This window comes from Anastrepha ludens, chromosome 4 (assembly GCF_028408465.1).
Source record: "Anastrepha ludens isolate Willacy chromosome 4, idAnaLude1.1, whole genome shotgun sequence".
In the NCBI taxonomy this organism is placed as follows: Eukaryota; Metazoa; Arthropoda; class Insecta; order Diptera; family Tephritidae; genus Anastrepha; species Anastrepha ludens.
Genome location: NC_071500.1, coordinates 123,451,485 through 123,475,150, shown reverse-complemented (window position 1 = coordinate 123,475,150; position 23,666 = coordinate 123,451,485). Strand labels below are relative to the sequence as shown.

Below are 23,666 nucleotides of genomic sequence, written 5' to 3'. Positions count from 1 at the left end.
TCGGAGTCCAACCATCACCCATTGCAGAGGAAGAGCTCCAACTTACCCGAGAGTCCCTCGTAACTTTGCCACAATTACGTTCTGGATACTGTAGCAGGTTAAACTCCTACCTATCCAGAATCGACCCCGGCATACTAAACATATGTCCGGCATGTGAAGGCACCCCGCACGACACTAATCACCTTTTCATATGCCCTTTTAAAACCCACTCATCTAACACCCCTCTCCCTCTGGACCCAACCTGCCGAAACAGCATGTTTCCTGGGCCTGCCGTTAGATGAGCTAGACGAAGACGACCGGTGATTTACACTACACTGACAGGGCAAAGTTACTGCTACAACAACAACAACCACATATTTGAACACAATAACCCGAAATCAACTAAACCGTACCCTGTTATAATGTAGTTCCATCTCCATCTCTGAAGTTTTCGGGGGAATTTTTATTGTCGTTACGATGAATATGTATTTTAAATTAAATAATCATTTACCACAATATTAAATAACGGTGTCATTAATACCTCAAACTTACGGCAGTACCCAGAGCTATATCCGCTAAAAAAATTGTCACTCAAACTGCATTTACATTTTCAGATGGTTGGTGCACTTGCAATAGCAGTTTTGTGAAAAAGTATCGCTATTAATTCTAATTTTGTGCCTGCGCCATATCTATTGATCACTTTGGTCCTGACCAGCACACTAAGCCAGGGAATGTTAAGGCTTTTCACATTACATCCACTGTGCAGGAGTCGACGCTATTTTAAAGTCGAATTTTGTATTAATTTCTAGTTTTTATATTTATTTAGGATCCAAATTACAAAGTGCATACACATGATATACATAAATGTTTTTTTTTTTAATTTTTTCCAGTTATTGAAACTTAAGCTGCTAATGCTTCAAAATATTTCTACACTGCAGCTATGGAATATTCAGCGGGAAATTTAAATGCGTGAGAGCCAAGAGATTTGATAGTAGGTAACAAACCAGCATTCGGGATAATATTCCATGATAAGTATAATGAAACATTTTTATTGTTCCTACGCATGAAAAAAATAAATACATGGCACATATTAAATATTTTAAGTAAAACTGCAAACTAAATTCACTTACTTCAAACCATTGCCATCATCCCAAAAGTAATATTTAGTGTTCATATTCTTAAAGTCTAGCGCGGAATTTTCACCACGCAAAATTATTTTATCCCACAGTACAACCTGATTTAGAACATTGTCCTGAGTTTTATATTCGGCGGTCAGGTAAAGGAATAATTGCTTCACGTTCCAGTTAAAGAGACTAGTCAGATTTGTCTCCAGATCGAAGGTGAGAAAGCCCAAATCATGTTTTTCACGAGAAGCACCATAGTCGGGCACATTTTTACTAAAATATGTCAATAAAATTATATATATAATATACAATTTTCAATCGGGGTTCAAGTACAAGTATACTTACACTAGCACTTTTACAGTGTTTACGTGTGCAGTTGTCCTGCTGTCGAGGAACACAGTTGATAAAAAGCAACAAAATGTTAAGCAGGCCAAAACACTTAGTGAGTAAGCAACGGTGGCATTTCCCCGCGTTAACACAGTATGCATTTTGTGGTATTTTTATTAATACAAGAGGAATTATTTAAACTAACTACACGTATTCGGATAAAGCGACTTTTGACACGTCGAGAAATGCCGCAATTTGTCATATACTAAACGTACGATGGAACAAGACTCTCAGTACGGTACAGAGCGATTCAGAAAACTTGTTTTTAAAGTACCAAGTACTAATGTATTATTCATACGCGCCTAAAAAATCAATTTAATGCTAAATTCATTCATAAATAATTATAAATACGTTGAATAATTTAAAGTCGAATGTAACATTTGAATATATACATATCTGACTAAAAGTTTGTAATGATATCTTGAGTATAAACAGGGAGATATTATTCTGGTCGAAAAAAATTGTTATTTGGAGCATGCTGTAGGCAAGGGCCAATTGATTTTCCTGCAACCTTTTTGATATAACAAAACGTAAACAATTGTGGGTGTATAAATGTTAATGTTTTTCGGTTGCTAATTAAAAGTGATAATGAAGCCAATTGTTATTGTAACCTCAAATGGCGAAGAGGAGGCAGCAAAAATAGTTAAAGGTATGTTGTAACTTAAAAAATATAAAATCATAATTTATTGTGACGGTAGTAACTGAAAATATAATATTGAAAAAATTGTCTGTCTCAGATATCCTCACGACAAATGGAAGTCATATTGATGACACAGAGACTATCTCCCTTGGTACATGCACGTATTTGACTTATTTATGCGACCTTAAAACAAAATATTATGAAAATACCATTGCTTTGTTACCGTATAAAGGAAACGTCAGCGAAATGCCTGAAGAGGTTCTGAAGGCGACAGAGGTGTTGATTGTTTACTTTGACCCAGATAATGTAATTTACTATCCAGGTTATTAGTTAACAAAATTAATGTATGTTTATTTTTAGAAATCATTTAAGCATCAGATACCTGACTTTTGCAGTCTTGTGACTAACAATGACATTGAGATGGGGTTATTATTAACTAGTAAACTCTTCGATGATACTAAGCAAGGCCTGACTTACGAAAATGTCAAAGAAGATTGTAAATTTCAGTTTGATGTAATAGAGCTATGCAATGAAGAAGATAAAGGTGAAACCTCGGGCTATCAAGAAGTTGTTGAAGTATTGAAAAATAACATTTGGTCAAATATAAAAGTGCCAGGTAAGAGTATTTTTGCAGAACGCTGATTAAAAGTAAAGAAATCATGAAATAACATTTTAAGGAGGTAATGCAGACGCTCTTGATAATGATATGGAGGAACAGTTGGAGAGCTTTGAAAATTTGATCACAAGCATGCAAAATTTTAAACGAATGTCGAGTGGAATGGAAAGAGACCAAATGCTTGATGAAGCAGAAAAATTAGCCGAGCTATTTATTCAAATGATGAACGAAGATTAAATGTGATATATGTATTTTGAGAAAGCTTAATTAAAATACTACGGAGTAGTTTGAAGAGCACTGTCTAGTTTCTTTAGAAGTCAAAAACTAGGTAATTATGAATTTCTTGAACCTAGTCTCCACACGTGCGTTTTAGACATCAGTAGTTTTATTAAGCAACTGCCCTCATGACGAAACAAGCTATGCTGAAAATATGAAAATCACTACTAGTGGTGGGTGACTTATTATCTAAATATATATTGTGCAATAAAGCACGGATTTAGAACATACATATGTTTTTATATCACTTTATTTTGGATAAGTTTAAGCTGGTAAAAGATCAAAGTCATCGCTAACATGTACTATGGGTACATGGTTTTTATCAATGATAGTTTCACATTTGTAGTCCCATAATTTATGTTTCTTTAGTGCAATATCCCAGTTCATCATCTGTACTGCATGAAGGCTTTCAGCTTCATTGTGATGACGCAAAACCATAGCTTCCTGAAAATTGTACACGGTAATTACTGAACGATATGTTTGTGTCAAATGATGCCATACCTTAATTTTGTCCCATTTATCATCGACATCTTGCAACCAACTCAGTAGCTGTCGTCCATTGAAACGATATCGCGCATTTTTATCTTTTTCATCCTGCTCAGAAGTCGGTATATTATATACTTCTTCATCTTTAAGAAGTGTGCATACTGAATATGGCACCGGCTGGCATGAGATATTACGTGCCGCTTTTGAATGAACTCGAATCATTTCCTGTTCAACATTCAAGCACAATTTTTCCCGTTCTACAATATGGCGCTGTAGCAATACATTGCGTTCTTGCTCTTGCAAATGATATATTTCTTGCATTTTTAGCGGTACCGTATTTGGTGCTTTTGTTTCAACCTTCTTTTCATTACTGGCCAATAGATAGGTTTTCTTGTTTAGTAGATATTCGTTGTAACCTTGCGGAGGTCGTGGTTTGATCGGATACATATTCCGCCACTTTTTCTCAATCTGTCTTCGTATATTCAGATACATTTGGAAACAATTTGTAAATGGAAAGTCATGTGAATGTGTTTCTGAAATTGTTGAGGATGCGTCTGTGTTGGAATTGTGATTGCCATTGTTTTTGTTGGTATGACTGTCATCATGTTTTGAGCGTATTTTACGCTTGCGTGGATGCAATTCGACACTATGTGAGTGTACATCTTTCGATGAGGATGTCGATGAAGTAGATGGACTTGGTAAATTAACGATGTTCTCATTCTCATATGCGTGATTTTGTTGTAGCGGACTTGCGCCAACGTTTGTAAAGGAAAGTTTATTATCCGTAGTTCCATCGTTTGCATTGGATGATGCTGGCGAAGGTGAGCTGCTTTGCATTTGTGGTGAGGAATTGTTAGAGCTGCGTTCAGCACTAGTAATACCACTACGATGCGAACTGCGCAGCACACGATGCAGATTTTTCTCCTCATTTAATAATTTCATATTCTTCTCGTCCATAACAGTGCATATATTATTTATTTTTATCGGACTTTCATGTGGACTGCTGCATTGTGCTTCACGTTCGCTGGAATCATTTGCGTTCGAACTCACAACATAGGGCAGGGCAGCATTGCGCGATGTGTTAATTTTCCCGGTACGTGATAAATTTCCGTCCGTATCTATAGAACAGTTCTGCTGTGGAATAACAATTTTTAAGGGCGGTACTTTTAAACCACCACTATATATTGAGTCGGACAATTTGAATTCTTCATCCTCGGCGTCGGCTTCAAATTGCTTTGCAAAACTAGATTTTGCCAGGTCAGACTGATCCTTTTCTGTTGAACTTGAATTTTTGCTAGGATTCGGCGAACCTTTAGCCGCTGAAGTTTGCTTAATTGCCTTTTCTGTTCTGCCTGGTAAACGTGCGGTTGAAGAAGGTTTAGAATCTTTTCCGACATCTACTTCTTTGCGTTTTTTTTTCTTCACATCATCGCAATCATCAAACTCGTCTTCATCCACATCTGAGAAATTTCGTTTACCTTGACTGGAGGAAGGCGTATCTGCACTGCCAATGCCATCATGTTCACTTTTGCTTTCGGAATTTATTTCGTCAGTAGTTAATTTGTCTCGGCTTGTCTCGGAGTGATCGTGCTTTTCAGCGGAGCTAACATCTTCGGCGTCATCACCTTTCTTATGTTCATTCTTCTTGATGTGCGATCTTGAGGCCTCTGAAAATTAATGTTATATTGGTATTACTCTCTGCAAATGATTCGTGGGTTCTCCATAATTCTACACTATATACATACACTGAAGAGCAAAACTGTAACAAAATGTAATACTTTCTATTTCAACACATTTTTTTTTAGACATGTTTTAACAAATCAAATATTTTTTTTGCATAACTTTATTGGCATGTATGTACTCTCTCTCTCAAACCGGTTTGGTGTCAATGCAACAACAACAACACTAGTAGCAAGCAATAATGCAAATAAAGACAAATGTTACAGTTTTGCACTCACTCTTAATTTTCAAATCTTCCGTTATTTTTCTCGTAATTATATATTTGGTGGATTTTTAATTATTATAAACGTGACCGTGAATAAGACAAAATGTTAAATCGGGAAGTACAACGCCAAATAATTGATTTGCTGAAGAAGGGCGAGTCTATAAGAAAAATAGCTAAACAATTCGAAGTGAGCCACATGGCTGTGCAAAGGCTGCGGAAAAATGTACCAGACGCTGTTCCCAGTAACAAAGGAGGCCGGCCAAGGAAGATAAGCGACCGCGATGCCCGCCATCTGGCAAATTTGGTAACAAGCAGCAAGGCGATCACTCCCAAAGAAGCACTAAAGATGCTGGATATTGATGCCAGTCAGTGGACAGCCAGGCGCAGCCTGTCAAAACTGGGGCTAAAGGCAGCGGAGAAGAAAACCAAGCCAATGCTGACAAAAAGACATGTGCGGTTGAGGCGGGATTTTGTTGCGGCTCACCAAAGCTGGACAGTTGAAGATTGGGATCAGGTACGTCTTTATAAATGGATTATAAAAGACCTTTTTTCATAAAATTTCAAAACGATTGCAGGTTATTTGGTCTGATGAAACCAAAATCAACCGATTTCAGTCAGATGGTCAGGCCTGGTATTGGGTTAAAGACCCAAATGCAGTCCAGCCACATCACATCAAGCAGACAGTAAAACATGGTGGTGGCTCCATTATGGTGTGGGGCTGCATTTCCAAAAATGGTGTGGGTCCTTTAGCACGAATAGACGGTATAATGCGGAAAGAGGAATACCTGGCCATATTGCAACAAAATCTGCCGGGTGTAGTGGAAAGTATGGGTCTTGCTGCTGAAAAAGTAATTTTTACTTTTTCAGCAAGACAATGACCCTAAGCACACCGCACATGTTGTACGAAATTGGATGCAACGCCAAAAATTTCGTAACTTGAAGTGGCCTCCACAATCACCGGACATGAACCCAATCGAAAATTTATGGAGTCATGTAAAATCGAAGCTTGCCGAATATTCAAGTTCGCCCAGTGGAGTTAATGAGCTGTGGGAGCGAACACGCGATGTATGGGATGCTATTCCGACTGACTTTGTCTTGAGGTATACACGAAGTATGCCCAATCGTATCCACGAGCTGAAAAAATCCAAAGGATATTTTACATCTTATTAATATTTATTTTATTTATTGTAAAAAATAAAAAATGGGTTGAGTGCAAAACTGTAACATTTGTCTTTATTTGCATTATTGCTTGCTACTAGTGTTGTTGTTGTTGCATTGACACCAAACCGGTTTGAGAGAGAGAGTACATACATGCCAATAAAGTTATGCAAAAAAAATATTTGATTTGTTAAAACATGTCTAAAAAAAATGTGTTGAAATAGAAAGTATTACATTTTGTTACAGTTTTGCTCTTCAGTGTATATATAATTGGGTGTTTCGCCGCGCTCCTCCCCTATTTGTGGCATGCGTCTTGATGTTGTTCCACAAATGGAGGGACCTACAGGCGATTCCGAATCGCAGATCTTTTTTCCGAGGAGTTTTTTTATAGCAGAAATACCCTCGGCGATACATTTTAAATTATCCTTGATTTTAATCTACGGTTTACCTGTTGTCGAGTTCGCCGTCATCTGAATAAGCAGTGCCATTTGCTGTCTCTCAGACATCGGTGTATTCGGGCTGGGCCTTGATGTTGTGACTCCTGTATTATATCCCACTCCCCTTGGTCTTGGGGGTGGCATAATATCTTAGTAATATTGCGTACCCAAAATATCAAAAGTTAAATTCCCAAAGAAACAAAATAGTAAAATGTTTTGAAAGGAAAATGAACCTAAATACGCACACTCAACCTTTCTCATCAAATTTAGTACGATTGACAATACAATGTTTCAGGAACGACTTAGATCTTGAAACAAGCATAGGGTAGTCACAAATAAATGTGATTCTATTTCTAATAAGCCTATCAGAATTTTAATCTTTTTTTTTGACGTTTTACAATTTGAGCAAATAATAATTGCAATTTGGCCAAATTTTATGTTATTCCACAAATTAAGGGACCTACAGTTGTAAGACGACATCCGTTTTTTCCTTGAGTTATCTCAAAGGTAATGAAAATAAATGTATTTCGAAACTGTATTATATAAAATCTATTGTTAATTAAAATTTCGGAGAGTTTTTAGTAAATATTGAAAAAATTTCTGAGTCAACAATGAAAAACATATACTTCTACTCATAAGTTGCTGAAATATCGCTCCTTTGATTTCACATTTTCTGGTGATCACCTGCTGGCTGGAATTTAGAACAATGTCTATTTTGGAATTTCTGGCAAACTATAGTGTTTTTTTTAATGAAACTTGGTGGAGATGTTAGTGAGGTGTTAAGGAACACTCTTTATAACTTTAAATTAATCGGGAAATAATAATTTTTTAATTATTTACATTCAAAATGCCCTCGGGAACTTCACTATAATTTGCCACATTACACTCTATATTTTTTAACATTTCACTAAAATTCACCAAATATACACTCCCACGCGTGTTTTTACCGATTTTTATGCTAATATTCTAATTATATCTATTAAAATTAAATGCAAATTCATTTGCCTATGCAATCACATTCCAATTTTAAGCGCGAACAAGAAGAAGATTGGAATTACAACAGTATGGTGTTGCCGGATGCTTGCAAATGAAAACAAAAATTAAGTACTTGAGTTTAGTGTTAATGATGGGAAAGGGGGTTATTGTGCCTGCTTACTACATACACGCATATGACGTTTTAATTTTGGGTTCAATGGTTCTAACACGGAAAGGAGTTTTCCGCAAAAATACTGAGCATTGCGTAGCCGGAGTTGGACTGATGAGGGTAATTTTTTTAAAGCGCGGCCGAAGGCCGCCCACGCGAAAAGAAGTTCTACGCAAAAATACTGTGGATAACGTAGCCGGAGTTGGACTGATGAGGGTTATTTTTTTGAAGCGCGGCCGAAGGCCGCCCACGCGAAAAGGAGTTCTACGCAAAAATACGGTGGATTGCGTAGCCGGAGTTGGACTGATGAGGGTTATTTTTTTGAAGCGCGGTCGAAGGCCGCCCACGCGAAAAGGAGTTCTACGCAAAAATACTGTGCATTGCGTAGCCGGAGTTGGACTGATGAGGGTTATTTTTTTGAAGCGCGGCCGAAGGCCGCCCACGCGAAAAGGAGTTCTACGCAAAAATACTGTGGATTGCGTAGCCGGAGTTGGACTGATGAGGGTTATTTTTCTGAAGCGTGGCCGAAGGCCGCCTACGCGATAAGGAGTTCCACGCAAAAATACTGTGTTAATTAATTTAATTTAATTTTAATTACTTTATTATTTTTTGTGATACGCTTAATATCATTGTTTTTAAGTTTAAATGAGTTGTATGTTTTTATTTTCAAAATTATTTCTCAACTTTAAATTACAGCAAAAAATACTGCAGTTTTACAATGAACCTTCCACTGAACATCCCTGCGTGCGAACTTCGTTTTCATTTCAGGTGTATGGCAACACCAACTTTTCGCTAAATTATAGAACTTTAACATTAAATTACTTAAAAACTATAAGCCTCCGGCAGGTTCTGTTTTCAGTTTTAAGATGGGGATACACCCCTCTATCACCCCCTTTTTACCGTTTTTTCCAAAACGATAGACATTATACTAAATTCTAGCCCACCTGCTTCTTAAACACACATTTGGAAATAGTATCAAGTAATTTCATATTTAATTATAAAATGTATTTGTTTGTATGTACACGATTTAAATTCTGTCAGCATATGAATTTAGATTTTTTTCAAGTATCTTTAGCACCTTGTCGCGTATTTTCAACTATTTATGATTTGTCAGTTTTCTTTTTGTTCCATCAGGATTATTGTGTATCACCTGGTGTGCTCCACTTAATATTTATCGCTTTTTTGCAAACAAAAGTAGAAACACTAAATAGTTGGAAAGTTTGTATTTATCGCATTGATTTGTTGTAGAAAATAATGCTCACATAACAAATTCTGTTACGTTACGCTGGCATATACAATTGATTAACGAAGTACGTGTTTGATTAAAGTGTTCAAAATATGTTATTGATTTTTCAATAGTTTGTGTAAACTCTACTGTGTCTTAATAATGCACAATGTTAACGCAGAAAAAATATACAACCATCATCACCGCATGTAAGACGATCTTATAGCGTTAATTAAGTAATTGGTAAGTGTGGCCAAAATTGGATTGGCCAAATAAGCAAACAGCGTAGAAAAAACGATATACATATGCATACTAATGATACAAAGAGGAGGCTGCGTTGTTCAGAAGTGGGCGCCACCATAGCGGCAGCGTATACTAGATAATAATCCAATATAAAAAGGGATGTTTGCACACACATATGTATGTACATTAATTCGTATACGTGGAGTCGTTTGTGATAATGACAATCATTCGCCAATATTTACTGTTTATGTGTTCACATTTGTAGAAATCGGTTGATCGCGGGAAATTTATATCTTTTAGAAATGGTGTGTTACTAAAGATGTTAAAATGTGCCCAAATTTCGCTGAAAAACAAAGCATTATTACCTAGACTCTTATGATATAATAAAGCTTTTTTATTTAAAATATAAAAAAATATGCAAAAGGAATATTTATACGCTTTTTTATAGTTAAACTATCACCGATCTCTTTTTCGGAACAAGAAAGGAATACATACCCCTAAAAAAAATTAAAAAAAGGTCAATAAAACTGTTTATGCTAATTATAACAGTACTAATATTTTTATGCGGGGGACGCCGTAGCCGAATGGTTTGGTGCGTGTCTACCATACGGAATTCACAGAGAGAACGTTGGTTCGAATCTCGGTGAAACACCAAAATTAAGAAAAACATTTTTCTAATAGCGGTCGCCCCTCGGCTGGCAATGGCAAACCTCCGAGTGTATTTCTGCCATGAAAAAGCTCCTCAAAAAATATCTGCAGTTCGGAATCGGCTTGAAACTGTAGGTCCCTCCATTTGTGGAACAACATCAAGACGCAAAAAAGGCAAATTTTATGCATTTTTAAAATTACATTAGCTGTGTGCAAAGGTCAATTATCTGGATTCAGATTAAAACCTTGTACGTAAATGCAACAATGATGTGATCCCATGGTGAAAAGATGTTTACAGGTGTGGCCAATATCAGCCGGCTCTCAGCTAATTTGACAGAACCAGCTGATGGGCTGACGTAACAGGAGGTGTGTTTACAAAAAAAACAACAACATTTATTGTTTTAGTGATATTCCAAAAAAAGCACAACCTTCGCTCATGTTACTTCGTAGTCGTCTAAAGCTGCAATTAGTGGTGCCGTACCTTAGCTATAACCGTAATCATAGCAGCCATCTGTTCTGAACAAACATATGGACATCTCTGTAAACGATTACACAGGTCAACAACGTTTTGTTCTAGGAAAGTGTAGGGTCATTTTCGAAGTAATTTTTTGTGAATTTTTCGATATTCGAAAATCCATTGAGATAACATGAGACGTGATACGGGCTATTACATAGTCGCACAAAAAAAATAGCATGGAGACTTCAAAATGCGATATCTCAGTGAAAAATTAAGATATTTGAGCAAACTCAACGGCATTTATAAGAGGAAAACTTATAATTTAAAATACCACGTCTACTTTTTTATGAAGAGCAAAATCTTCGTAGATACATAACCTCAAAAATGGACAAAAACAGCGTTTTTTGCACTTTTAGGTTAGGATATCTCAAAGTCCTGACGTGATAGAGCAATTTAAACCCCGGATTCGGATTCTACGCAAAAAATTACTTCGGAAATGGCACTACACTTTTATAGAACATTCCGAACCCATTTTTTTGCAGACCTGTGTTATAGGTGCTGGACCATAACGTCATAAACCCGTAACAGTAAGCAGCTGTGAAATACTTAACATTTGTTTTGATATTTGCGATGAAAATTTGAATCTTAGAAATGAACGACGAAAAATTAATTGACTTAGTAGAAAATTGTCTGAGTTTTTATGACAGAATGCAAATGTTGTCATTAATTCTACTTCAATATCAGTGGTGTATGGTTACGACATGACTAATTGACTAATACTGTAATGTTCCGGCTATGATAACGGTTACGGCCATGGAGTTATGGTTACGGCACCACTAATTGCAGCTTAACAACGACTGAATATTGAATAACGTTTTTTTCCAAGAATTTTTGAGCTAGCCATTTCAGCGAATTGATAACAGTTGAATTGATTAGCTCTTGAGAAACACCGATAGAATATATCCGTTATTGCTTATTTTAACGATAGAGTCTAAGCCGTTACTTTCCTTCAAATGAAGTAATTGTCTGAATATTGTTTTATGGTAGGTATCACGAATGTATTTTCGAGTACTATTTTTGCGGAAGATTGTAATGGTGTTTATGTTTCTCTTTTTTTGTATTGTCAAAACAGAAGTTATATACAAGTGCTGCCAGCACTCATAAAAATGATATGATGAGAATGATGGGAGTTGATCGTTATACTGAGCTGGATAACTCAAAAACAAAACACGCCATATATCTTTTATAAAATCGTCTTTTAAGTTGAAAATCCAGGGAGAAAGGTCACCGTCTTGGGGCGACCATTACTTTATCATCCTCTGGTTAGAATTTTGATCTTTGAATATTACTGACCTCACAGGTAGTTTGCGGACAGAGTTAGTCGTTGAATATCATCTTATAGCATGGAATGGCTGACTGTATCGAAATGCTTGATAGGTCCCACGCTACAAGGACCGTTCTCGCCCAGGGGTGGCTTTGGTTGAGCTCACGCTTTATCGGTGCTTTTATGCCTTTACGTGCTGTGGTGGTACTTTACACTCTAAGGAAACCATGCTGAAGTAACTGTGGCCTAATATTTCGTAAAGGCCGGGGGTAGTAAGGTTTCAAGTGTATTCAGTACTGTGGAAAAGAGAGATATCAGACTATATGACTACCCTTGGTTGGCGGGCTTTGCAGTTTTTAGTAGTCCAGGTGTACCTCTTTCAGTCAGCTGCTCGTTTCGCAATACAGGCCGATTTCTCCAATAACCTCTGACTTTACTTAAATACTGTCTTTACTTATTAAACTCTCGAGCCGATATACTCTTACATAAAAGTCAGTTGATATTCTCTTTACAATTTTCTAACTAGGTTCGATTTGATTCAGTTGAAATTTTAATTTACAAATAAGTTACTTGTGAGGGTGAATTCAAAAGAGGTGATTTTGCTATAGTACCTGATATTGTTGCCTTATTTGTGTAAAATTCAAATTTTGACATCCGAACTACCACATTACAAAAATAAGGTACATGTGACTGTTATAGCAAAGTCACCTATAAATTCGCCTTAACTAGTGTGTTACCGTAGTTTGGTAATCTGTAAATTTTTGTTTGTCGGATTGATGACAAATGAGAAGAGCCAAAAGGTATTATAAAGCGAGGAACAATTTATCATCTCGATTAGTAAAACCTACTCTATTGGTAAGATAAGAAAACGGCGCTAAAGCTGGCCATAAACAGGGTACAATTCCAAGCGATTTGTTGCAGTTGAAAGAAAATCCATCGTGTGTGGCGAAGTGCGGGCACAAATCCAAAGTAATTGAAAATTTTCATTTACCTGGGATTTGGTGCTAGTTTATGGATTTTTTTATTTTTTTTACTGACCGTCCTCGAGATAAGTGTAAGCGGAAAAATGACAGGTGTTAATAAAAAAATGTTAACGGTGCGACGATTGTAACGGAATGATGGTTTATGGATTTGTGTACAGTGTGTGTGCTACGGACTAGGTACAAATCGCTTGGAGTTATGGCCAGCTTAAGTTAATTACTGTATTATTTATCGGTTTTATGTCTTTAACTTTCAAAATTACCGATACTATGATTCTAAAAAATGGTTACCATTTTTTATATATTATGTAAATATCGTCAGCGTATACCAGTTTGAATACCACCTTGGTCAAAAAGTTCCCGGAATATATTCAGAAGATTCAAAATATCTACAAGTTGATTCCTCAAAATGATATTATCGCCTTGAAAGTACTCCCCATCAACTGCAACTCACTTATGGCAACGTTTGGTCCAGCCCTCGAAACATTTCTGGAACTATAATATAATTTCAGTATAGCCATCAAAGGCATCTTCGATTTATCCATTACTTCCTTTCGGCTGTTAAAATGCGTCCCATAATAGTTTTTTGGCTCGATCAAATTCAAAAAAATCGCAGGGAGCCATATCAGGTGACTTTTGGATGGTATTCGTTACGTTCTTGGTAAAAAATTCACGGATAATGATAACACTGTGCGACGACGCGTTATCACGGTGCAAAATCCAGAGTTGTTTTTACACAAATCCTCATATTTTTGGCGAATTGCTTCACGTAAACATCTCATAACGCCCAAATAGTATTTCTTAATAACTATCGGACCTTCTGGCAAAAAATGCGTGGTGTACAATACCGTTGTAATCAATAAAAACCGTAAGCATCGCTTTCTTTTTTGATTGAAGGCTATATGGTTTTTTGGACTTGGTTCATTCGCAGATCTCTACCCACTCGCCTAATGTCTGGGTGTCTTGTCGTACTAACAAACCCACGTCTCGTTTCCAGTAGTGTTGCGTTTGATGAATGTTGAGTTGGATTCAGTCTTTGGAAATCATGTCTTTGGCGATATTATTGCCGTCCCTTTTTTTGCGTGAAATTCATATCCATTGTGACTAACTTTGCAGTAAAATGGCGCAAACCTAAATCACTAACTACAATGTCCTGAACGGATCCAAAAGCAATGTTCAAGTCCTCTGCCAGCTCTCTGATGGTTAATTTGCGTTTATTAATTAACTTAGGGAGTGCATAGGTTCGAATCTCCGTGCATGAATATCTAGTAATAGAAAAGTTTTTTTCTAATAGCGGCAAACCTCCGAGTGTATTTCTGACAAAACTGTAGGTCCCTAGTATTTGTGGAACAACATCAAGACGCCCACCATAAATAGGAGGATGAGCTCGGCCAAATACCTAATAGAAGTGTACGCGCCCATTATTTATTTATTTTCGATGGACTTGCGATCTCTTTTGAAGCGTTCTTACCACTCGTAAACGGCTGCTTTCTTTGGAATGTCATTTCCGAAACAGTTTCCCTACATTTCTAAGATTTTCGTATCGTTAAGACCATTTTTAATGCAAAATTTAATAAAGCCTCCTTGCAAATTCACATCCATTCTTAAAACTAAAAAATCGAGAACACGTGTAGAGGTAGACGTAACTTTTACAAATGTCAAGCAATGACGATAGTTTTTCGGTAGGAATGTTAATGACAGATGTGGCAACCTAACAAAAAAAAAAAACAAAAAACAAAACAGAATTGAAATCAGTTAACTTAGAGCGGCGCCAGGCGGTTGTTCCGGAAACTTTATGATCAAGGTGGTACATACTTTTTGAAAATATCCTTCTTTATTAATAAGAATTATCAGTAAAGGCCATACATACTATAAATTTACTTTCCTATTATATGATTACTTAAAATTTTTCCAAATTTTCTGAAATATATTCATGATGTCACACTAAAATGAAATGAATCTACTTAAATATGCATACATACATACATATATACAGGTCAACACATTTTTTTATTTTACGCATTTTACATACATACATACGCCTATTTATACATACATATGGATTGATGTGAATAAATGTATGCATTTTTTTAAATAATTTCTTATAATTTTGGACAATTTCCAAAAAGGCAACTGCAATGCAGTGTAATAATAAAAGTAGTACAATACACATTTCTTCAGAAGAAAATCACTTTTTACGCATCTCTTTTCTAGTGCAGAACGCGCGCGATGAAAAACAATAAAAACAAAGAATTTTGGCAGCTTTAAGTGTGCAACATTTCTTACGCATCAAAAAAACAATAGCCGTGGTCGAATAATTATACTCGTTTTGGTGTGTCAATTTGCTCAGTTAGAATTGGTGTACTTAAAATTGTAGAGAAAGGCATTCGTCGATGTATTCCAAGGAAATACATTTCTGCACATATAAATCCTTACGACCGTGATCATGACATAACCATATTCTTGTTGTTATTATTGTACCAGCATACTCGTACATGTATGTATGAGGAATGCTGCTGGAGTGACAGTACTTGGCCGGTTATAAATCTGGGTTGTTCCGCACTGCAACACGCACTAGTTGTGTGTAACTGATGTTGATGAGTTACCCTTAGATTTTCTGAGCCCCACAATCTACTGTTCGACTTGCTGACATAATCACTTAAATCGAAGTCCGCTACATCTACATATATCATTATATAAATCAGTTTGTGTGGCTAATTGTGCAAAACACATGTTGTTGTCCTTGTTGATGGTCTTGTGGTACTATGTAGTGCTTGCACAATTTGAATAGAAGAAGCCGATAATTTTACCGCATTGTTCTGTATGTATCCATTATAAATTCCAAGTATTCGTTTATAACTAGCAAAAGGAAAAAGATAACGTATTACGAATAGAACATAAAAAAGTTATTCGTGTTTAACATTGGTTGGCCTTATTTGGCCCACCCTGTATGTACTGTCAGCGTCAAAAGGAAGTGTACACCACATATTTACAAGTTTCGACTATTTATTTCTTGTGGGTTTTTTAATTTTTTTTATTTTATATTTATTTTCTTTTTCTTATCCGTCATGTTAGCTATCTGATAGAAATAGAGTTTCTTGTTTTTGTGGTAAAAATTGAAGGCGAATCTATCAAAGGTGGTATCGGTAAATCAGCTGATTTGTTTTGTTTTCTTTCACTGCGTCTATATGGCTATCAGCTCAGAATGAAACAAGGCGAATTCATTCCTTCTTTTCAACTTTGCCAATTTCTACTTTGCATAGACAATCAAACGTAGAAAACATTTTTGTTGGTCTAGTTCCACCACCTTTAATGAATGCGCATAGTAACAATTTATAAAAAAACAAAGTTTCTTCATAATAAATCATGTAAATACGCCGCACTAAAATATTTAAACCCCTTTTTGTGTGTACCGTTCGCCCGATTTGCAATGAAACATGCACCGATTTGAAGGAAATAACTTCCTTTAGTGCAGGAATGTTAACCCCGATATATGGGGCTGTGGCATTTGACATATAAATGAAAATGTGAAAACCCATATATCTCTACAATAAAGTAAGGGAACTGAAACTTGGCAGGAATGCATAAATCGCGTAGTGAAAAGATTTCAAAGGTGAGCTACTTAACAGACTGTTATTCGGCTCTGAGCGAATTTGACAGAATAAGCTGATGCGCTGACGTCACTTGTGGTCATGAAGTAGTTCGTTTATGAAAAACTTAAGATTGGGTTAGTGGTATACGAAAAAAATTAACCAACAACACTTCGTTGCCATCCGAGCAACGACTGATTGGACGAGTGTGTGAATATATGTGAAATGATGGAGCAGAAGGCACAAGTGACGTGACAACCAAAGTTCCTCTCACAATTTTCTTTTTCACCATAGCTAAATAGCAAACTTGGTAAATCTATCATTCTTGCATAAAGTGTATATACGGTACTTACGGTGAGAAGTGGTAGATAGTGAAATAGAAGGCGTCGCACCTCCCATATAAACTGAAATTTCCAAATCGCTTTTGTCTGAAATGACAGTTACACAAATTGCCAATACCTGTCTTATGGTGATAAGCGGTAGATAGTAGAAAAGACGGCGTGGCACCTACCATACAAACGTAAACCTCCATGGAGCTTTTCTGCTCATTTATTGTACTGAAATTTCATGCAGTTACATAAATTACGAATGTCTAGCTCAAGGCGAAAAGTGGTATTGGAAAAGGAATAACAATAAAATAAATGGAAATTTCAGAATCATAAAACCATTTTTATGGATCGCTACCACGGTTTAAAAAGAAAAAATTACGTACATATTTGATCACATTGTATAGTTTAATTGAAATTACATAAAACCTAAATACTATTGTACTTACATGAGAATTGTTACTGGTTAACCACGGGCGCTACTAGTACTCGTAAATACATATAACAATTCCACAAAACAAGAAACATTGCGCTCTTGCGTTTTCGTTTATATGATTTTTATTGATATGATAAGCAATGATAAGTATGTACATATGCATTAAAAATATATGTACATAATATAATTATTAAAAATGAAGTGTTCAGTTATGAAATATATAAATATTTACAAGTTCAGTTAAAAAATACCGATAATAATAAGTAAAAATCTCCAAGAACAATATCGCAACAGTGGCAACATTCGGTGTTTCCCAATAGACACGGTTTATGTAAAAAATTTTGAAGTGAAAATATCTTCTGAAAATTATTGGTTCATACTACAGCAAAAACCATATTATGCAGGGTTTCAAACTTTGGGCTGGAATTTACAATAACGTCTATTGGGTAATTTTTGGCAAACTATAATGTCTTTATTAATGAAATTTGGTGGAGATGTTAGTGAGGTGTTAAGGAACAGTCTTTATAACTCCAAATTATTCGGGAAATAATAATTTCGTAATTATTTGCTGGCAAAATGTCCTCGGAAACTTCACTATAATTTGCCACATTACACTATATATTTTTTGATACTTCACTAAAATTCACCAAATATACACAATTATTTTATTAAAATTAAATGCAAATGCATTTGTCCATACAATCACTTTCCAATTTTAAACGCGAATAAGAAGAAGATTGGAATGTCAACAGTATAGTGTTGCCGGATGCATGCAAATGAAAACAAAAATTAAGTATTTGAGTTTAGTGTTAATGATGGGGATGGGGGTTATTATGTCTCCTTACTACATACACGCATATGACGTTTTAGTTTTGGGTCCAATTGTTTTAACACGGAAAGGAGTTTTACGCAAAAATACTGTGGATTGCGTAGCCGGAGTTGGACTGATGAGGGTTATTTTTTTGAAGCGCGACCGAAGGCCGCCCACGCGAAAAGGAGTTCTACGCAAAAATACTGCGGATTGCGTAGCGGGAGTTGGACTGATGGGGGTTATTTTTCTGAAGCGCAACCGAAGGCCGCCCATGCGAAAAAATTTGTATGCATGAGGACACATTTGTAAAACTGATCGAACCAATACAATACACTTATAAATCGTAATTTTTGGCTTCTAATTACTTTATTATTTTTTGTGATATGCTTAATATCATTGTTTTTAAGTTTAATTGAGTTGTATGTTTTTATTTTCAAATATATTTCTTAATTTTAAGCAAAAAATACCGCAGTTTTACAATGAACCTTCCACTGAACATCCCTGCATACGAACTTCGTTTTTATTTCAGGTGTATGGCAACACCAACTTTTCGCTAAATTACAGAAGTTTAACATTAAATTACTTAAAAACTATAAGCCTCCGGCAGGTGCGGTTTTCAGTTTTAAGATGGGGATACACACATATAGCGATAGTTAATATACTAAATATTTCCCAAACTTTTTACAAAATTTATAAAAATTCGACGTATTTATGAAAAAAAAAAAATGAATTAATAGTCCAAACTTGTTTATATGTGGTGTACACTTTTTTTGGCGCTGACAATATATAATATATGTACACTTCGCTGTACGAGTATAAATAAATCTATGTTTTAAAAACTAATCCTGTTCATAAAAAGAAAAAAAAAATCCAACTAACATGCATTTTACTAAGTATCATAGTCTGTGTATACCTTTTTTTACAAATCTATTTGTGTTCCTTCGTGTCTCTCACCAAATCACAGCACGAAAGCCTTTGCGTCAGCGCTTGGACAAAACCGCTTTTACTTCAAACAACAAGCAAACAGTAATACGACAAGCTCAACGACAACTCATTTCACGAAATTCAACAACGATCACTATACGAGTACTTTATCACTAACAAGACAAACAGAAGAGAAGAGAAGAACCTGGCGGTCGGTATAAGGGACAGTCAAGGTCGTACCATAACTGGATCTTGTTTGCTGGCATATTCAACTTGTTTGTGCTAATAAAGAGAGAGGAAGGTGATTATGAAAACGAGAACCTTTTTATCTCATTATTTTATCAATGACCTACAATTGTCCCCATCATTTAGTTCGCAAATTGTGTAGTGTACATATGTACTATATAAGAATAATACCATAAAGTATTCTCTCAACTGATTAAAAACATCAACACTTGTGATTGTTGCCAAAGCCTTCCAACTACGCTATCTTTTAATCAGTGAAGAAATCACTTCACCGTATTTCGAATATTTGGATTGTCAGTGTAGTTTTGGTATTATAACTGAGAACAATGGCATCGAAGCTGGCAGCGAATTTAAATTTCCTATTCACGGAAGGAAAATGTATTTCTGAGCGAATTCGAATGGCCCACCGCGCTGGCTTTAAATCGGTTGAAATACCTTTTCCGAAACAAGAACTTGAAAACGTAATAGCCGCAAAAGAGGAGACTGGAATACAAATTGCTCTAATTAACATTGACCCTGGCAAGTTACATTTCATTACGTTTGATCTTTCATTATAGTTTATACTCATATCACTATTTTTATATGTCACCAGGTGACTCTAAGTTCGGGAATACAAGTTGGCCCCATGCCAAAGAAAGCTTTAAATCTCAACTCAATGAAACAATCAGTTTTGCTAAGGCCGTCAGCTGCAAAAAGATTCATTTAATGGCAGGTCTTTCACAAGGAGATCGAACGGAGGAATTGATTGCCTACAAAGAGAATTTAAAATATGCATCACAAATTTTAGAAAAGGCGGGAATTGTAGGCGTGATTGAGCCAATCAATAAAATCTCTCTACCATCATACTTCATGAACTCATTTGATACAGCAAGTGACGTCATCAGGGAAATAAATAGCAAACATATTAGATTAATGGTCGATATATTCCACTTGCAACTTATCAGGGGTAATATTACAAACGCTTTCTCCGACTTCAAAGATATTATTGGACATATTCAAATTGCGCAAGTACCACACCGTCATGAACCAGATGTTGTTGGAGAGCTGGATTTTTCATACATTTTTAACTTAATAAAATTGTCTGGATATGATGACTGGATTGGATGCGAATATACACCAAAAACTACAACATTGGAAGGCTTAAAGTGGATACAAAAATACTAAGCAATATTATGAGCAAAATTTATGTTTCATTCTTTGACCTGTTCTTCGCTGATGAATTGCCGTTTTCGCCTGGAAGTTCTTCTCCCAAGGCCGACGGCCTTTATTTATATAATTATATTTCATTTAAATAAATAAAATACAATTTCCATTATGCATTTGCGTTGCATTAAAAATAAAGTGTATTTTTTGTTGAACATTTTGGTGAAATTTCAACCGCAACCACATTTTAGCTGGACTGGATTTTAACTCTTATTTTCAGCACGAGATTGATTGAGTTTTTGAAGTCATGATTGAGTTCGTCTACATAGACCAAAATCGGCATAATCATAACAAAAGAATGGAGCGCATTTAGGTGGCTCAAAAAGAGAATTGACGTATATTTATCACTGAATATCTGGTATCACTGGGAATTTCATTGACGCAAACTATAAGAATGGCGGCTGCCGTGGGTTGTTGCGTGACTACCATTTGGAAGGCGTAGGTTCGAATCTCTCTGAATCACCAAAATGAAGAATAAGTTTTTTCTAATAGCGGCCGCCGCTCGGTAGGCAATTACAAACCACCGAGTGTATTTCTTCCATAAAAAAACCCCTCATAAAAAATATCTGCCGTTCGGAGTCGGCTTAAAAACTGTAGGGCGCTCCATTTGTGGAACAAAATCAAGGCGCACGTCACAAATAGGAGGAGGAGCTCGGCCAAATACCCAAAAAGGGTATAAGGGCCAATTACATATATAAGAATGTAGAGATTCTGGGTACCTAAATTTCGCATTTGTGACTTTAGGTTTTCAATTTTTTCTTTGTACTTCATCTTGTCTGCGTTTTCTGAATCCAGTGGATTTATCAAAACTACCTTAAGAGAATCTTATCCAGATATTCAGGTTCGCTTTACCAACCGTAAAGATCGGTTCATTGCACCTACATACTAAACTAATACCTCTCTCCCTTTGGTCCCAACTTGGCAAAACAGCCTGTTTCCTTGGTCTAGCGTGAGATGAGATTCACGACAACGGCTGATGGTCGCGGGGATCAGTAAGTTGCTATAACAACAACAATAATAACCGGTTTATCTTTTTTCATAACAATTGCTTTACTTTGCCGAAACGTTGTGTCATATCCCTTATCTGTAATAAATAATATTAATTTGTTGTTGATAAGCGATTTTTTGCTGTTTTGTAACTGAAGTGGTTTTCTTATCTCTCTAAAAATGCTAAAATACTGTTTATGCGAACTCATATGCGAAGAGCAGTCGCTGGTCGTATGCTATATGGTCACTAATATTTTCAGTAGCACTTCGTGCATTCGAACTCGTAACTTTTAATATTTTGTTTTGATAGCCAGTTTCGCGGGATGTGGTTGGGTTTGCCGCATTTGTAACGAGTTTGTTGGTCGGCTATTTGTGTTGCCATTGAATACGTCTTTCGCTTTTGACTCTCTAAAAGTTGCCAGCTTATTTACGAAAATAAATAAAATAAATTTTTCCTATAATTCATTTATTTTTTTCATATTCATATTTATTCATTATTCATATTTGCTATTGCTATTCGGATAACGATAAATATTTACCACGTTTTACTTCGAAAAAGACGTCTTAATGTGTCAGAGTGAATCCAAACAAAATAATTTATAGAAACCACAGAAAACCCCATATTTTGTTCTCCAGTGCTATAGATGTCAAGGGGCTGCACTCAAATCGCCTTGTATTCTTAATTTTTTTTAAGTATGGATTTATGATTCACACTTTTATAGTATGAACTATATTTTTAAATTGCACTGACGAAGAAACAAACCATTTGGAAACATTAGCCATATTCTGTTGCACACCAGTTGAAAAAGAACACTGATTTAGCTGTCGATATACGTATAAATCAACAACACATTTCGTATATATTAAACCAGTAGAAGCAGAATAAAAAGCTACACGTCTTAGTTTGACTTCAATTATGGCACTATTCTGATGTATCATGAAATAACTTGGAAAATGTCAGTTCATACGTAATTTTCTTTTGCTTTTTGTTTATTTAATTGTTCGAAGGACAGTTTGTAGCAGTACTGCCATAGCTGAGTTAACCCTGTTGAAATATTCTTTTGCGAAGTTCCGACGACGGTCGGTTCTACGTAATAGGAACGATTTATATCGGGCCAAGAACTATCACCTTAGTAGCAAACCCTGTATTTGTATGGGGACTGTTTATGCTGCTACAACAACAACAACATTCCTTTGCAACTCGCATAAAATAATAAAGCTATTATAAAAAAAATGCTGTACCGTTTTCAATGACACTCACTGTAAATTACCACTATTGCAAATATAATGTACATATGTATGAAAGTATGTATGTGTATGCACATGTTTGCTTGAATTGCTTTTCACAGTTGAGCAAACAGAAAATTAGGTTCGTTTTATTTGCATAGGTATGCCGTCATCATTTAGAAAGCAACGCAGTGATGTACATATTAACTTGCTTTTTACGAAAGCGAAAAATTTCAATATGCAATTAAAAATTATATTCAAACCTTTTTTTAGAAGACGTAATAAGCCTGTTCACACAGCTAATATTTATAAATTTCCTTACCTGAAGGTAGGTTGCTACACATACAAGTAAATGCTGATGCGTCTAGAAGTAAAATGATAATAAATAGTTATAGGCTATACGTAATTTAGTAGGCTTGGAGCAAATTCCACCTTCAATTCTTAATGTGTGTCGTACTGTTTTTCTACAAATGACGGAAGGGGAAATTTCATGTAGTTGCTGGTCGAGAGAAAATTTTCTTATGTAATATTTTATATCTGATCATCTAAGAATCGAGTCCCCGACCTTTGGATTACTAGCCAATATCCCATGCACTTGAACCATTTGTAACGGCTGTCACGTGTCCTATCTTTTAACCAATATAAAAAGAATATGTTAGATGTCCGCTTAGTGGCATAAAGCGTGCATGTGAAGATCCCATACTCTCACTCACATTCCTTTAACCTTGATTTCTTTAATGTATGACCACTTGTTATCTAAAATGAATGTGAAGAGGCCTGATGTTTCTACTTTCGTTATCTTTGCCGTTCTACTGGAGGAGTGTGTCATCAAGTGTTTAAATAGCTT

General features: G+C 35.8%; 6 protein-coding genes across 12 annotated transcripts in view; 4 read left to right on the top strand and 2 right to left on the bottom strand.

Moving 5' to 3' along the window:
* Nucleotides 1–770: 770 nt before the first annotated feature.
* Nucleotides 771–1,699, bottom strand: LOC128860994 (signal peptidase complex subunit 3). Its single transcript, XM_054098829.1, has 3 exons — nucleotides 1,449–1,699; nucleotides 1,110–1,376; nucleotides 771–1,036 (listed from the first exon to the last, which is right to left on the bottom strand). The coding sequence occupies exons 1-3, from the start codon at nucleotides 1,589–1,591 to the stop codon at nucleotides 907–909; spliced, it is 540 nt and encodes a 179-aa protein (XP_053954804.1). The 5' UTR covers nucleotides 1,592–1,699; the 3' UTR covers nucleotides 771–906.
* Nucleotides 1,700–2,007: 308 nt separating this feature from the next.
* On the top strand, nucleotides 2,008–3,038 carry LOC128860993 (uncharacterized). Its single transcript, XM_054098828.1, has 4 exons — nucleotides 2,008–2,139; nucleotides 2,228–2,436; nucleotides 2,491–2,746; nucleotides 2,808–3,038. The coding sequence occupies exons 1-4, from the start codon at nucleotides 2,079–2,081 to the stop codon at nucleotides 2,981–2,983; spliced, it is 702 nt and encodes a 233-aa protein (XP_053954803.1). The 5' UTR covers nucleotides 2,008–2,078; the 3' UTR covers nucleotides 2,984–3,038.
* A 218-nt stretch (nucleotides 3,039–3,256) lies between these two features.
* On the bottom strand, nucleotides 3,257–7,348 carry LOC128860992 (ankyrin repeat domain-containing protein 12). Its single transcript, XM_054098827.1, has 3 exons — nucleotides 7,060–7,348; nucleotides 3,524–5,175; nucleotides 3,257–3,466 (listed from the first exon to the last, which is right to left on the bottom strand). The coding sequence occupies exons 1-3, from the start codon at nucleotides 7,190–7,192 to the stop codon at nucleotides 3,287–3,289; spliced, it is 1,965 nt and encodes a 654-aa protein (XP_053954802.1). The 5' UTR covers nucleotides 7,193–7,348; the 3' UTR covers nucleotides 3,257–3,286.
* Nucleotides 7,349–9,410: 2,062 nt separating this feature from the next.
* Nucleotides 9,411–23,666, top strand: part of LOC128860989 (neurocalcin homolog) — a 57,563-nt gene continuing 43,307 nt past the window's right edge. The window contains exon 1 of one of the 4 annotated variants that reach the window (XM_054098821.1): nucleotides 9,411–9,502. The gene's annotated coding sequence lies outside the window, so the exon portion shown is untranslated. Of the gene's footprint in view, nucleotides 9,503–9,536; nucleotides 9,661–19,367; nucleotides 19,458–23,666 lie in introns of those variants that run through there. The other 3 variants (XM_054098820.1, XM_054098817.1, XM_054098818.1) reach the window with 3 other exon arrangements.
* Nucleotides 9,412–23,666, top strand: part of LOC128860991 (neuronal calcium sensor 2) — a 50,229-nt gene continuing 35,974 nt past the window's right edge. Inside the window, exon 1 of one of the 4 annotated variants that reach the window (XM_054098823.1) lies at nucleotides 9,412–9,502. The gene's annotated coding sequence lies outside the window, so the exon portion shown is untranslated. Of the gene's footprint in view, nucleotides 9,503–9,569; nucleotides 9,661–23,666 lie in introns of those variants that run through there. The other 3 variants (XM_054098826.1, XM_054098822.1, XM_054098825.1) reach the window with 3 other exon arrangements.
* LOC128860988 (putative hydroxypyruvate isomerase) lies at nucleotides 19,367–20,743 on the top strand. The gene is made up of 3 exons (XM_054098816.1): nucleotides 19,367–19,457; nucleotides 19,529–19,918; nucleotides 19,992–20,743. The coding sequence occupies exons 2-3, from the start codon at nucleotides 19,729–19,731 to the stop codon at nucleotides 20,564–20,566; spliced, it is 765 nt and encodes a 254-aa protein (XP_053954791.1). The 5' UTR covers nucleotides 19,367–19,457; nucleotides 19,529–19,728; the 3' UTR covers nucleotides 20,567–20,743.

Coding starts and splice junctions, on each gene's coding strand:
- LOC128860993 (XM_054098828.1), top strand. CDS start 2,079: ATGAAGCCAATTGTTATTGTAACCTCAAATGGCGAAGAGGAGGCAGCA. Junction 2,140..2,227: donor GGCAGCAAAAATAGTTAAAG/GTATGTTGTAAC, acceptor TGTCTGTCTCAG/ATATCCTCACGACAAATGGA. Junction 2,747..2,807: donor GTCAAATATAAAAGTGCCAG/GTAAGAGTATTT, acceptor TAACATTTTAAG/GAGGTAATGCAGACGCTCTT.
- LOC128860994 (XM_054098829.1), bottom strand. CDS start 1,591: ATGCATACTGTGTTAACGCGGGGAAATGCCACCGTTGCTTACTCACTA. Junction 1,377..1,448: donor AACACTGTAAAAGTGCTAGT/GTAAGTATACTT, acceptor GACATATTTTAG/TAAAAATGTGCCCGACTATG. Junction 1,037..1,109: donor GATGATGGCAATGGTTTGAA/GTAAGTGAATTT, acceptor TTTCATGCGTAG/GAACAATAAAAATGTTTCAT.
- LOC128860988 (XM_054098816.1), top strand. CDS start 19,729: ATGGCATCGAAGCTGGCAGCGAATTTAAATTTCCTATTCACGGAAGGA. Junction 19,919..19,991: donor TGCTCTAATTAACATTGACC/CTGGCAAGTTAC, acceptor TTTATATGTCAC/CAGGTGACTCTAAGTTCGGG.
- LOC128860992 (XM_054098827.1), bottom strand. CDS start 7,192: ATGCCACCCCCAAGACCAAGGGGAGTGGGATATAATACAGGAGTCACA. Junction 5,176..7,059: donor GACGGCGAACTCGACAACAG/GTAAACCGTAGA, acceptor ATTAATTTTCAG/AGGCCTCAAGATCGCACATC. Junction 3,467..3,523: donor ATAAATGGGACAAAATTAAG/GTATGGCATCAT, acceptor TACAATTTTCAG/GAAGCTATGGTTTTGCGTCA.